At 44.3% G+C, this 12,093-nt stretch overlaps 1 protein-coding gene across 3 annotated transcripts in view; it reads left to right on the forward strand.

Annotated features, from left to right (window-relative positions):
• Positions 1 to 12,093, forward strand: part of UNC13B (unc-13 homolog B) — a 216,937-nt gene that overhangs the window by 177,708 nt on the left and 27,136 nt on the right. For 2 of the 3 annotated variants that reach the window (XM_040631566.1, XM_040631565.1), the window contains 4 exons: positions 4,275 to 4,321; positions 6,747 to 6,825; positions 9,004 to 9,078; positions 9,581 to 9,800. In XM_040631566.1, coding sequence (XP_040487500.1) covers positions 4,275 to 4,321; positions 6,747 to 6,825; positions 9,004 to 9,078; positions 9,581 to 9,800 — 421 coding nt within the window. Of the gene's footprint in view, positions 1 to 1,866; positions 1,890 to 4,274; positions 4,322 to 6,746; positions 6,826 to 9,003; positions 9,079 to 9,580; positions 9,801 to 12,093 lie in introns of all 3 variants that reach the window. The other variant, XM_040631563.1, reaches the window with a different exon arrangement.

A 12,093-nucleotide genomic window follows, 5' to 3' on the forward strand; every position in this document is an offset into this window, starting at 1 on the left:
AGGTAGCGTTCTTACCTGCTTTTTACACATAAGGAAATGCAGGCTCAAATAAGTTGAGGGCCTCAAGTCTTTTGACTCCCAAGTACAATGAGGTTAAGATTGTTTTAATAATGGGGAAGTATGTCACTTCCTTATAAAATGTATTGTCTGGAAGAGTGCAATCATTTTTAGGGATCAGGGATTTTTTTTTTTTTCTTGGCAGAGTGGGTGTTCTATAGATACACTGCACTTAAACTAAAAACTAAATCTGAGTGGAAAAATGTTAAGGCATTTTAGGAAGTCAGGAAGCACAAAAAGTTTGACTCTTAACAAGAAAAATGTTTTGTTGTGTTTGTCCAGTGAGTAGGACAAACTGAAGAGCTACTACAGCAGTTCCTTGGGGTCTGAAAAATGGTACGGACTCTTGGCTAGGAGACTTATGTTTTCTCTGGTGATATGCAAAACACATGTACTTAGAAGCTGTTGTTTTCTAAGTCCTGAAAGTTCAGGTTCATTTCACTATATACAAATGCTAGGACATGTGCTAAGCCGTCAGGCTACAAGGGTAAAATTATATATATATATATGGAAAGCCTTGTCAGCAGATTCTTAGGCATTATGGGGAACTCTGGGAAGAATAGAAAGACACAAATTAACTTTGACATGATGTATAGAGTGTATTTTTAAAATAGTGAAGGTGGAGAGAAACCTTTCCAATGTGAATCACAGGTCAGTTAAAGTGTTCCTTGCCTAATTTTCTTTTTCAAAGAGAACAGAGTACAGTAGGGGAGTAGTGGTAGCAGAGATGTGGCCCCTTTCCAGCAAGTATCTTTTGCGTCTCATCCACATTCTTATAGCTGCACTGTTTTGGAGGATTCCTATTCCTGAGTTCACTCTTCTGTCAAGTCAGGTGACCCATTAGGCCATTAGAAATAACTGAAAAATTGGAAACTTATGAATTAGTTTCTCGATTCCCCCTTTTACTTGTTATGTAATATCAGTGAGTCTTTCAAAGGGAGGGAAAAGAAAGTGGAGGGGAGCTGATCAGCCCAGCTGAATGGACTTGCCTTAGAGAAGGAAACCTGTGGAGCTATCCATATGTGTCCTAGTAGGCACTGTAGTCTGATGAACAGGAGAAGGAATAATCTCTGGACTTTATCTTCCTCTACTGTGGCTTGCTAAGGTCCTTCTGGAAGCATCCATTTCCTTTGGAGTATTTTTCTGGATTTAATAGATAATCAGGCCTGGGGTTGCTACCATGGTTTTATCATCTAGATCATGGTGACTTCTGTTAGGCCAGTGGCCGCTTGATGCCCCCAACTGTAGCCTTTGAGCATCCTGGTCCTATCCTTAACTTCAGGCCTTAACCTGTCCTAACTTAGACTTTGGGAAAACAGGCCAGGGTTTGCTGGGCAAATGCATGGCCAAGCCTGCATTGTAAAATGGAAAGCGTTCGGTTACCAGGCCTTCGGGGGTTGAGGGCTTATCCCAGATCCAGAGTGAGCACATATAGCTTCTGAGGAAGGAACTCACTTTGTGCTTAGCCAGTTCAGATAGCCTGTTGGAGTGGCCCTTGGTAACAAGTCTTGTGGCTGCTTGCAGGCCAGTTTGGAAAAGGGAAAAGGGTGACTGAAATCCCCAAGTAGACTTTGTCCTTTAGTTTGAGTAGCCAAACTGGGAATGGTCTGAACTAAAAGAAGGGGCCAGCCAATGCAGCAGGTAAGGATTCTGGAAGCTAGGCTCTGTGAACTGCCCAGCTGTTCAGAGGACCTCTTCCTTTCCTCCATGTCCCTTGAGATTTAGCTGGCATTTTCTTTGGGTTCCATGCTATGGGACTGAATCTACTAACCTTTCTGCCCTTTTTTTCTGCTCTTTCTCTCCTTGCAGAAGGAAAGCGAGGAGCCGTTCAGGTTGTGCCTCTAGCCCTTTGGGCCCTTTTTGTTGTCTGTTTTCAACCCTTCTCTCCTGAGCACGGTGTGCATGTGTGTGCACGTGTGTGTATGCGTGTGCGCATGCACACACATGTATGATCTGTGCCTCTGGGCTTTGGCTCATGCAGATAGTCTGTTTTTCCTGAAAGCAGTTTGTGGGCATGCTCCGTTCTTGTGTGCAGACATCCCTGGAGCACAGGGTGAGAATGTGTGTGCCAGCATGGTGCACATTCAATGTAGCATGTGTGTGCTTTTACTTGTACTCAGTTTGACTACCCCGAACACTAATTGCCCTCCTCTTCTACTTTGCACAGTGTTTGTCCATTTTTTGCTTGTTGCTGCAGGTTGCCATATGCTGTAAACCCTTGCTGAGCCAGCATGCATACACTTTGTATTTGGGAGCAGGAGTTTCTGTGGGCATTTTGTGCCTCTTGCCTGGGGTCCTAAGTGTGAATGTGCGTTGTGCTTCTGAGCAGGTTTCTTGGTCTCTCTGTGAGCATAAGCTTCTGTAGACGTGTGATGTGGTTCCCCCATGTCATGTGAATGCACATTATAACTAATGCTTTGTGCCTGTAAGCACTGGTTCTTGAAGACAGTGAGGGCTTGCTGTTGCCTGTGATTCCAGCCCTGGTGAATTTGAATCCTTCTTCAAATGGGTGTGCGCACATGTTTTATCACCCTGTGTGCAGGATCTATGATCACCTTGTGTTTCCCCCAGGCATAAGTTGTGTCTATGAATGTACCTGCTGTAGGTACTTTATCTAGACCTCCTCTCATCCTCAGTCCTCCTTCAGTACCCCTGTGTGCATGCTCTATGCTTTGTCTGCAGGCTTTAGCAGACCATTTGTCTCCTCTAAGCACAAGAAATGTGTATGATCTGAGCTTGTTGAACCCTGGTTCCCAGAGACCTTTTCTGACTTGTTTCCTTAAGGTTTGTGGTTTCTGGCAAACATCTAATTCTAGATAGAAAATAAAAATCTGCTCAGTACAGTGACTATTTTCAAAGGGAAGATAAGTTCTGGGTGGTAGGATTTGGGGATTTAGGGATAGGGCCACCCCTCAGAAGCAACCTCAGGTGATGTGTATCAACCACTTCTGGTTTCCTTTTGGGCTTGGCTCTCCTTTAGCCAGTATTATCCCACCCACAGAACCAGGGCAAGAGCCAGGTAAGGTGATTAAAGGTTCATGAAGGGCTGTGGGCAATGGGCAGATAGGCTTGCTTAGAATACAGACAATCTGAGAAAGGTCTTAAATCCAAAGCTCATCTTGAGCCTACTGCTGACCCTGGGTAATTCTTACCCACTTTCACATCACCCTGGCCTAAGTTTATCTATAACTTCTCCCATCTGTGGCTCTCCCAAAATTTCACCCCCTGTGCAAAGTTAAACACCTTACTTCTGCCTTCCCTCTTTGGAGCTCGTTTGTTCCAGGATAGTTAGCTGGAGCCCAGGTCTCAGGAGGCAGGAAAGTTTTAGGGGGTGGAAGGGAACAAGGAAGGGGCAGGAAGCTCCAGACCTGCTAGCACTAGGTTTATTGAGCCTAAACAGCTTTTACCATTGGTTCTCTGGAGAGCCCTGGAAGCTTTGGAACTTTGCTCTGTACACTGCTTAAAGGGTTTTTTTCTGTGGGTTTGTTTGTTTGTTTATGGAGAGACCTTTAAAAACTGTTGTCAAACTGTTTCTTCTTGAATTATTTGGTAGCTTAGTTTTCAATTTCTCATTATAGAGTTCATAACGTTCACCAGAAGATAATCTAAGTATCTAATCTACCCTGGATTCTCTTGCTATATATAGAGAGAGCTTATCAAATGTAGAGTGTCTGTGAGTTAGGGCTTCAAGGAACCTAAGCCAAGTCAAATCGCAAGATGAGATGGGAATCCAGAAAGACCAAGTCCCCGCTCTGTGACAGCAAAGCCAACTTAGGAATATAAGTAGAAGAAAACTCTATATGAAGTTGTCCTTTTGCTTAAGTGAGTGAGGCCTGGAAGCCCCAAATGGACTTTTTTTTTTTTTTTTTTTTAAGCCTTGGCTTACTGTTACATATACCAGTGGATAGTGTAAGGAGGGTGTAAGTTCTGGCACCTCTCACACTCGCAGTGGACCTTAGCCTTGAGATCTCAGTGAGCTTGACTTTATATCCTTCCTGTTCACTGGGGAGAAAGGAGACAAAGTAGTGCTCATTTCAGCAACTGCTCGTTGCTCTGACTGATTGGGGCATTGGCTTAGACATCAGTCTACCACATTTTGTATGTAACCTACACTTCTCTGAGCTTCCTACTTTACTGCTTGCTCACTGCCTGACCAAAGAAAGATGGCTGTCTCCCATCTTTTCTAGTATCTAACTTTTTTCTATCTCTTTTTAAAGATTCCAGATGATGGTCACCCCTCCTTGCCCCAGTGGCTCCCGGAAGGGTAAGTGATTCCCTACAAGGTTTCCATGGATTTTATAGTCTTTCATGTGACTTCCAGATTTTCCCCGGGAAGCGGTAGAGAAAGCTCCATAAGTTGGATCCTGGGAAAGAAGAGCCTCTGCTATACAGATTGATTGGTTCTCTGGGGAGAGGAGAGAACTCTGCATTCTGGTTCCTCAGAGACAGAAGAGAGAGCTTTATAGAGTGGTTCCCCTGGAGCAGGGAAGGGAGCTTTGGGGCTTCCCTATCCTTGCCTCTAGAATTTCTGATTCATTGCATCTTAGTAATGATATACCCTTTAGGTAGAAGAAAGAAGAAGCTAGAAAAATATCTGCATTTGACACAGTTCTTTTTTATTCCATTGTTGATAGTATAGTTGATTAGATTACTCTCTGGGTTCTGTCCTGACTTCAGCTGTTGTGAGTCACCTACTTATTCCATTCCACTCTAGTCAAGACATAAGTAGCATCCCTTATGAGCTCAGTGTGTTCTGTCTGTGCTTCTTGTTTGGGAGTCTCAGACACATGTGACTGCAGCAGAGAGTCATTTTAAGTTGCTCAACTGCTGCCTGTAACTGACTGTTCTTAAGAGAGGAAAGAGTTTAAGTGCCTCCCTCACCTCCCCCTGGCACATAAACTGCCCATTATTTCTCAGGATCTTCCTTCTCTCCTTGTCCCATAAAGGCCTTCTGACATGAGAGTTCCCAGTGGATGCCTCCTCTCCCTTATGACAAGGGAAGAAATAAGTTCAGATCATAAAGTTATCTACTGTATGTTTACATGCTCCTTTCCCTTGTGATTTGTCTTTTTTAAATCAAAGGTTGGTCATTTGAATGAACTGTCCTTTTTTCTGATGTCTGAAGCTCATTTATGTTGCAAAAACCTTAAGTGGTACATACTGTAGTTTTTAGAATTAACCACAAACTTGTGGTACCAGTTGCTTTTTCTACAGCCCTTCTTCAGGACTTTAGCTTTTTTCTTCTAATGGTTGTAAAATACATACATGAAAATGGAACATATCTAAGCTATTTTTATTTTTAAATTTTACGCTATTTTTAAATGGGTCCATGCAGTGATTTTCTAAATGCCTCCCTGTTGTTGTCGTTCCTTTTCTTTAGCTTGTTCCTTCAAGCCGTCACAGGTTTAGAACTTCTCTTGGTCTGGTATTCTCATTGAAGGCAAAGTTCATTTCCTGTGTTTAGGAAGCTAGTTTATTAGAAATCAACATATCATGTTGCCTGTTGCAACTCTTGGCCTTGATCTAATTTGTGGCTCCATTTTTTGCCTATATAGCTAACTGGCAGTACTTACTCTTCTGCAACATCTCTTTTCAGACCAGATATGGTGTACCACCCAACTACCTAACCACCTTCCCCTTCTCCTTGTTTTCATTAAGGCCAAGTACAGGAGTTCTTTTCATTGAGGCTCAGAATGACAGCTTCCAAAAGGTCAGAGAAATTTTGTAGTTATTCCTTTTATAGAATCGGCATCAAGACCCAAAGAGAGGAAGTAATTTTGGCAGAGGACATGTAATGAATTAGTAGAAGAGTTGGCGATAAAATCCAGGTTATCTCATTGTGAGAATGGTGTTCTAGGACATTCTCTTTATTGTTATTGCATATAGTTATGGAAGAAATGGCAAAGAACAACAAAATTAATAAGCATAGAAAAGGTATAAAAGTTTTAGAAATCTCCAGTTGCTCCAGCTGTAATCTTTTTTTCCTGGTCCCTGCGATGTATCCATAGGGCTAGGTCAGACTTTCAGAGTTCTTCTGTTGTTTCCTTCCCAAATGGCCTTTTTTCCCCTCTAAGTGGCCTTTTGAAAGTCTTCTATCCCACCTTCCCTGCCTCCACTCGGTTATGCAGGCTCCTCTTTCCTTTGAGACCCTTTTTCTTCAGGAGGATCGGATGGACAGAACTGGTGACTCTTTTACTCAGGATGGAGAAGGCTATCTCCTGCATGTCATTAGCAGTCTTGCTTACTTAGGCAGCAGCTCTTCTGTAGAGCCATTCCTATGGGCTTCTAGCATAGACTAGGAGACACTTATCTTTGGGGAGCAGTGTCTCTGGCCTGAGCGTAGGGAGGGGCCCTCTTAACTACCAATTTCCTCCTTGCATTATGGAGTTACAAGGGCCTTCACATAAACACAGGTGCCTTGAAGTGTTGTTATGGGATAAAAGAGCTCTTGGTTTTTGGTTAAAACTATAGAAGGAGACTTAGAAGGGCACTCTGAGAGCAGATTCCAGTGCTCATCATTCCATGGCTTTATTCCTCTTACTTTGTGTCTTCCTTACCCCTCTCAGAAACACATGGTGGAAATCAGTTCATCTTCCTCTGGGGTGAGGGTGAGCAAGGAGACTAGAACACTGAACCTGCCAGTAATAAGGCAGGACTGGAGGTCCTGACATATTTTCTTCTCTCCTCAGGCCAGCTGGAGGGCTCTATGGCATTGACAGCATGCCAGATCTACGCAGAAAGAAGCCACTGCCGCTTGTCAGTGATTTGGTGAGTGATTTTTTGCAGTCTTGGCGTATTATTAGCACTGGTAGTGGTCCATTTAGTGACAGATACTGGTCTGAAGATGTATCATCTAAAGTTTACTGAGACTTAGTGATGAGACCTTAGTTGGACCTGTTCTGCCTTACTCTTAGAGCCCCAGGTTCTTCATTAGCTAAAGCTCCTACCTGGAACTATAGCTTGGGCCCTTAAAGCTGGGCTCCAGAGTAGTTTTCTAGGTATCTTGTTCCTCTAGGTGTCTCTACAACTTTCTTTGATGATCTGGAATGGAAACTGCCTCTAGCCCTGACCTAGATCATTGAATTTAGTGTATAATGAGCATGACTGATGCTATTCCGTAGAGGTCAAGTGACAGTCTCCTCCTAAGATAGATTTTCTGGAGTATTTCTGTGTCTCTGGTACTTAACTTAATTCAGTGTCTGGCACTGAGAGGTAATGATTTTTTTTAAAAAAAGTTGTAGAATTGAATTGAAACAAGTTTAGGAGTTAAAGCTGATTTCAGGACCTCCAGAATGACTGGAAGGTCCCAACTTGGGTCATGTCTCCTGTGGCAGGATCAACTCAAGGAATTTTCCATAGCCTAGTGGATAGTGAGGGTGGAGTGGGGCCCAGACTTTCCCAAAGTCCTAGAGCTCTAAAGCTAGAAGTTCAGTAAGACTTAAACACTTTTTCTTATTACTATTTTCTGCTCCTGTTTTCTTCCCCCGACCATTCAGTGTATTTTGTTTTTTCTGTCCATACCGTTTCCCATTTCTCCTCCATTCCCTGCTCTTTTTTCCCCCACCAGTTTCTCTGTCTTTAGTTGGCTGAAAGGAATTATCCTCTGCCGTTTTCTCTTGTTTTTTTTTTTTTTCCTTTCCTTCCTTTCTTTCCTACTGCGTGTAAGTCTCCTTTCTCTTTTTCCTCTTTCTAATGTACATCTCCTCTTACCATCAAGATGAGATTGGATAAGGATAAGTTCTGAGGTCATCTCTTCTTTATTACTTTCTCTCATTATCTTCCATCTCCTTTTCTTCTCCTACTTTTTCTCCACCTCTACCCACCCCCTCTCTCTTGTACACCAGCTCCTCTTTGCTTAACTAGTTGGATAGCAGTGTCTTAATCATTTCCTGCTCCCGTCCTCCATCTTTTAACCTTGTCTATATTTCACTTTCTGGCATAACTCTTCCTTAGAGCAGAAGCTCTAGGCCCTGGACAGGTGGCTGGGTTGAACATAATTTTTAGTGGTTGGAGGCAGAGGGGGTTGGGATGCTGTTCCCTACATTGATTAGACTACAGGGAAGAGCCTCTCAGTTGCATCTGCAAGTGTTTTCATGCTCTTGGGGGTGGCTTTAACATCATGTTGTTCCTTTCTCTGCTGTCCTCTGCACAGGCTATGGTGAGTGTCTCCAGAGCCCTTTTCCATCCTCCGTAAGAATCCACATCTCAAACCACCTGGGCCCCTTCCAACTCTTTCTCCTGCTTAGGCTGATACTGTACCTCCTGTCTGCCCAATGTCCACTGCCTTAGGGAAACCATGTGCCTCTGCAGGGGCTGTCCCTAAAGCCTGGGCTTGGCAGATACATTAGGTTCCTCTACATGACAGCTTGGCTAGCAGAGCAGTCCCAGCTCTCAGACTTAATTCCCTGCCTTGAATGACTGAGGTTACATTGCCCGTTTCACTTGCCAAGTGTCCTGCTCATTTGGGCTGCTGGTCTCTATAACCACCTGGGATTGTGTGGGTGGGGGATGGTACCCAGGGATAAAGGATAGCATGGCATCATTCTCAGTGATGGTTCTTAAATATGACTCTGACAGTGTTTATTCTGTTCTTAATCACCTATTTCCTATTGTAATTCTAAACTTGTCATTTTCCTTTGCCTTCCTATAAAGGAGGGGTAGGAAACCTACCAATAAGGAAGGAAAGAGAAACTCTTTGGATGATAGGCACCCTGAGAGAAGTGCCATTCTGACATTGTTATAACAGTCCCGAGGGTCTTTTGTTTTAGATCTTAACTTGGGACTCTTGTTACCTGGAATCCGTGGGCAGTCCCTGTGAATGATAGTAAAATTAGAGAGAAGGTAGTAAGTCAAGTAGTCAAGTCACTATGGTCACTGAAACTCCCTTCCTAGGACTTTGCCAGCCCTTGGCAGTAGCCAAGGCTGACAGTAGGTCTTCTCTCACAGTCATTGGTCCAGTCCCGGAAGGCAGGGATTTCTTCTGCAATGGCTACACGCACCTCTCTCAAGGATGAAGAGCTGGTAAGTCACCCATGGGCTTTCATGAGTCCACTAGCCTAAAAAATTGGTTATCATCTTTATAGCCATACTAACTGAGAATTCAAGAGTGCTGGGTACACATTGTTAATGGAACGGATAAAAAGCTCTGTGTCTAAGTTTTCCACACTGGAAGAGGCAAGGGGCCAGAACAGAGGTAAGACCAAGTCTCACATTGGAGTATGTGACTAATGAACTCAGGGTTTTATGGTGGGGCTAGTACCCTCTGTTTCCTTAGAAAGCTTGAATGCTGGGAAAAGGTTCAGATGTAGCATTCAAGTCAGATCTCTCTTTGATGACCAGGAGCACATGACATTGGGGGTCTTCTTTCTTCCAGTCTTGGCTGTGGGCTGGGCCAGGCTAGAGTATCTCCTTTATTGCCAGAGGAGAGACCAGGGTCTTGATTACCCTGCAAGGATCTCAGTTCTGTTATCTCTCAGCAGAGACCTAAAGTTGTTGGTGGGTTGACGGGGTATGTGTCTTTCAGAAATCCCATGTGTATAAGAAAACCCTGCAGGCCTTAATCTACCCCATCTCGTGCACCACACCCCACAACTTTGAGGTCTGGACGGCCACTACCCCGACGTACTGCTATGAGTGTGAAGGTCTGCTCTGGGGCATTGCCCGCCAGGGCATGCGCTGCAGCGAGTGTGGAGTCAAGTGCCACGAGAAGTGCCAGGACCTGCTCAACGCCGACTGCCTGCAGCGTGAGTGCCCCTGTGGTGAGGGGTGTAGAGCAGGGGCAGCAGGGCCTCTCCAAAATAGTCTTTCAACAAAGAGCTAGGATGGCTAGACTGTCATTCCTCTGGTTTACCTCATTGTGAAGCTCTTTCTTTTTCAGAGAAAGTAAGGTCCTGAGTCAAGGAGCATTGCCTTTCCAAATAACAGGTCTTATAGCACTCTCTTAAGCACCTTTAGGAAAAAAATTTTTAAGCTTTCTGTGGCCCTCTGGGAGAACTAGATCTCTTCTAGGATTCAGATGATCCCAGAATCTGCTTGAGTAGGGTACACGCTGCAGTGACCATATTGCCCAAATGACTAGAGCATGTTTAATTGGGGGCCAAAACTAATGAGAAAGAGAGTTCTGTGAGGTTCCACGCTTCGCAGAAGAACGTCTTGAAGTATAGACCCTAGGACCCAGGAAAGGCAGCATTTTTTCCTTGCTTATAGATGCAGCTTTTAAACAATGGTGCCAGGAACAGAAGCATCAAATGGATTAGGCAGAGGCCTCAGGGAAGAGTGTGCCTGACTCCCAAGGCCCTGATTAAATATGTGATTTGTGCTGCCATCACGGAGTAGGGCAAATAGGAGCAGGAAAAGCAACAAGTTTCTGTCAAAGGAGTTGGTAGCCCTCCAAGTTCTTGCTCCTTGCTCTGCTCCTGCAGGGCTTGTACCGCTGTGGCTAGACCTCAGGAGGAGCAAGGGTTAGGGATGTAGGCAAGTATTTTCTTGCCCCTTCAGGTCTTCCAGGTGTTATTCAGAGACAAGCCATAGCAATGAAAGCTTCAAGGATTGTGGGAGGAGAGAGGAAGTTTACCTTTATACTCATAAGCACTTCATTATCCCAAGGAAAGATATGTGATGTAAATGGGGCCCAAAGAGAGGCCTCAAAGAATTGTTCCCTTAAAATGTCTTTCTGTGAAGAGCCCTAGATTGGTGCCAGTGGCATGGCTACAGCAGACATGTAGAGACAGGTAGAACAAAGTGGTGGAAGAGATGGGGGTCTGAAAAGACTGAATATGAACGCTGGTGATGACTTTGCCCAAACCCTTCATAAGGGGGTGACAAGCACAGGTGCCAGCAGACTCTTGCTTTAATTGCTGAGTCCTAGCAGCCAGGCAGACTGCATTGGCAGCTTGCTGGACACCTGAAACGCTACTCTGTAGCAAGGGTGTCTACCTTTTTCTCAAGGGCCTTCTAGAGGTCCCAGTCCAAGGAAGCAGCAGTGCATGGGATATGCTAGCTCAATGGCAAGACTGGGATGTAGCCCAGGTCATTTGTCATTTATCGGAAAATATCTTTGCCCAAGTCTTCTGTGAAGTGCAGAGTGGAAGGAAATGCCCTACTGTGGGCTCCCACCACAGAAGATCCACTTGCCATCTTTCCAGCGTTAGGACGCAGATGTTGGCCTTAATTTTTGGTCCAGGTTTTATAGAAAAGGCCTAAGCCTTTGGAGAATAGAGAGAAGTAAGAGAAGTAAGAGCCAGTCTGCAGGGCCAGTAAAAGAAGGAAGGGCCCCTTTCTGACAAGCCCATTTGGTGGAATACATCAGAGGAGTCTGTTCTGCCATAATCCTTAGGGCAGCAGGGAAAACCTGCTAGCCTCTCAGATGAGCTGTCTGGGGTCACAGCTGGGAAAGATGGCCCTCGCCATCTCTGCCAGGATAATAATGGTGCTGGTAACAATAAAAGTGACCATTTATTTGAGTTCCTACTAGGTAAGGCTTTATATATGCTAAAATAATGCTTCTTACAATCCTGGGAGTTCAGTGCAATTTTCTTAGAGGAAACTGGTTTACCCAGCTAGGAGTGGTGGAGTGAGGATTTGAACCCAACTCTGTCTCATACCAAAGGCCATACTTTTCTTACCATACTACATTATTTTCTGAGATTAAAGACATTAGAGTCCTGAGGCAGAATGTGGTGTGTGCTGTGGTGAACTCTGGGATCTGTATCATGGCTTGGAAGTTGGATGAGATTGGTGGAGTTGTCATGTGCATCCACCCACCTCCCTGATAACTGAGATAGCCATTGGTGGTATTTTGGCCTTAAACTTGAACAGTACCTCGCAACCACCATGTGGGGTAGAAGAAAGACAAGGCCAACTTCAAGTTAAGCTATACTTTTTCGTTTCTTTCTTTTTTTGATGAAAATTTCAACATATATCTAAATGAAATAGTATAATAGACCCCAATAATAATTATCAAGTTTTTGCTGCTTCAGTTCCACTAGCCAGGTATTAAACTTCAGCAAGTCCCATATTGATTAACTTTTCCCAGAG

Source organism: Ursus maritimus, unplaced genomic scaffold, assembly GCF_017311325.1.
Source record: "Ursus maritimus isolate PB19 unplaced genomic scaffold, ASM1731132v1 scaffold_17, whole genome shotgun sequence".
NCBI classification, from domain to species: domain Eukaryota; kingdom Metazoa; phylum Chordata; class Mammalia; order Carnivora; family Ursidae; genus Ursus; species Ursus maritimus.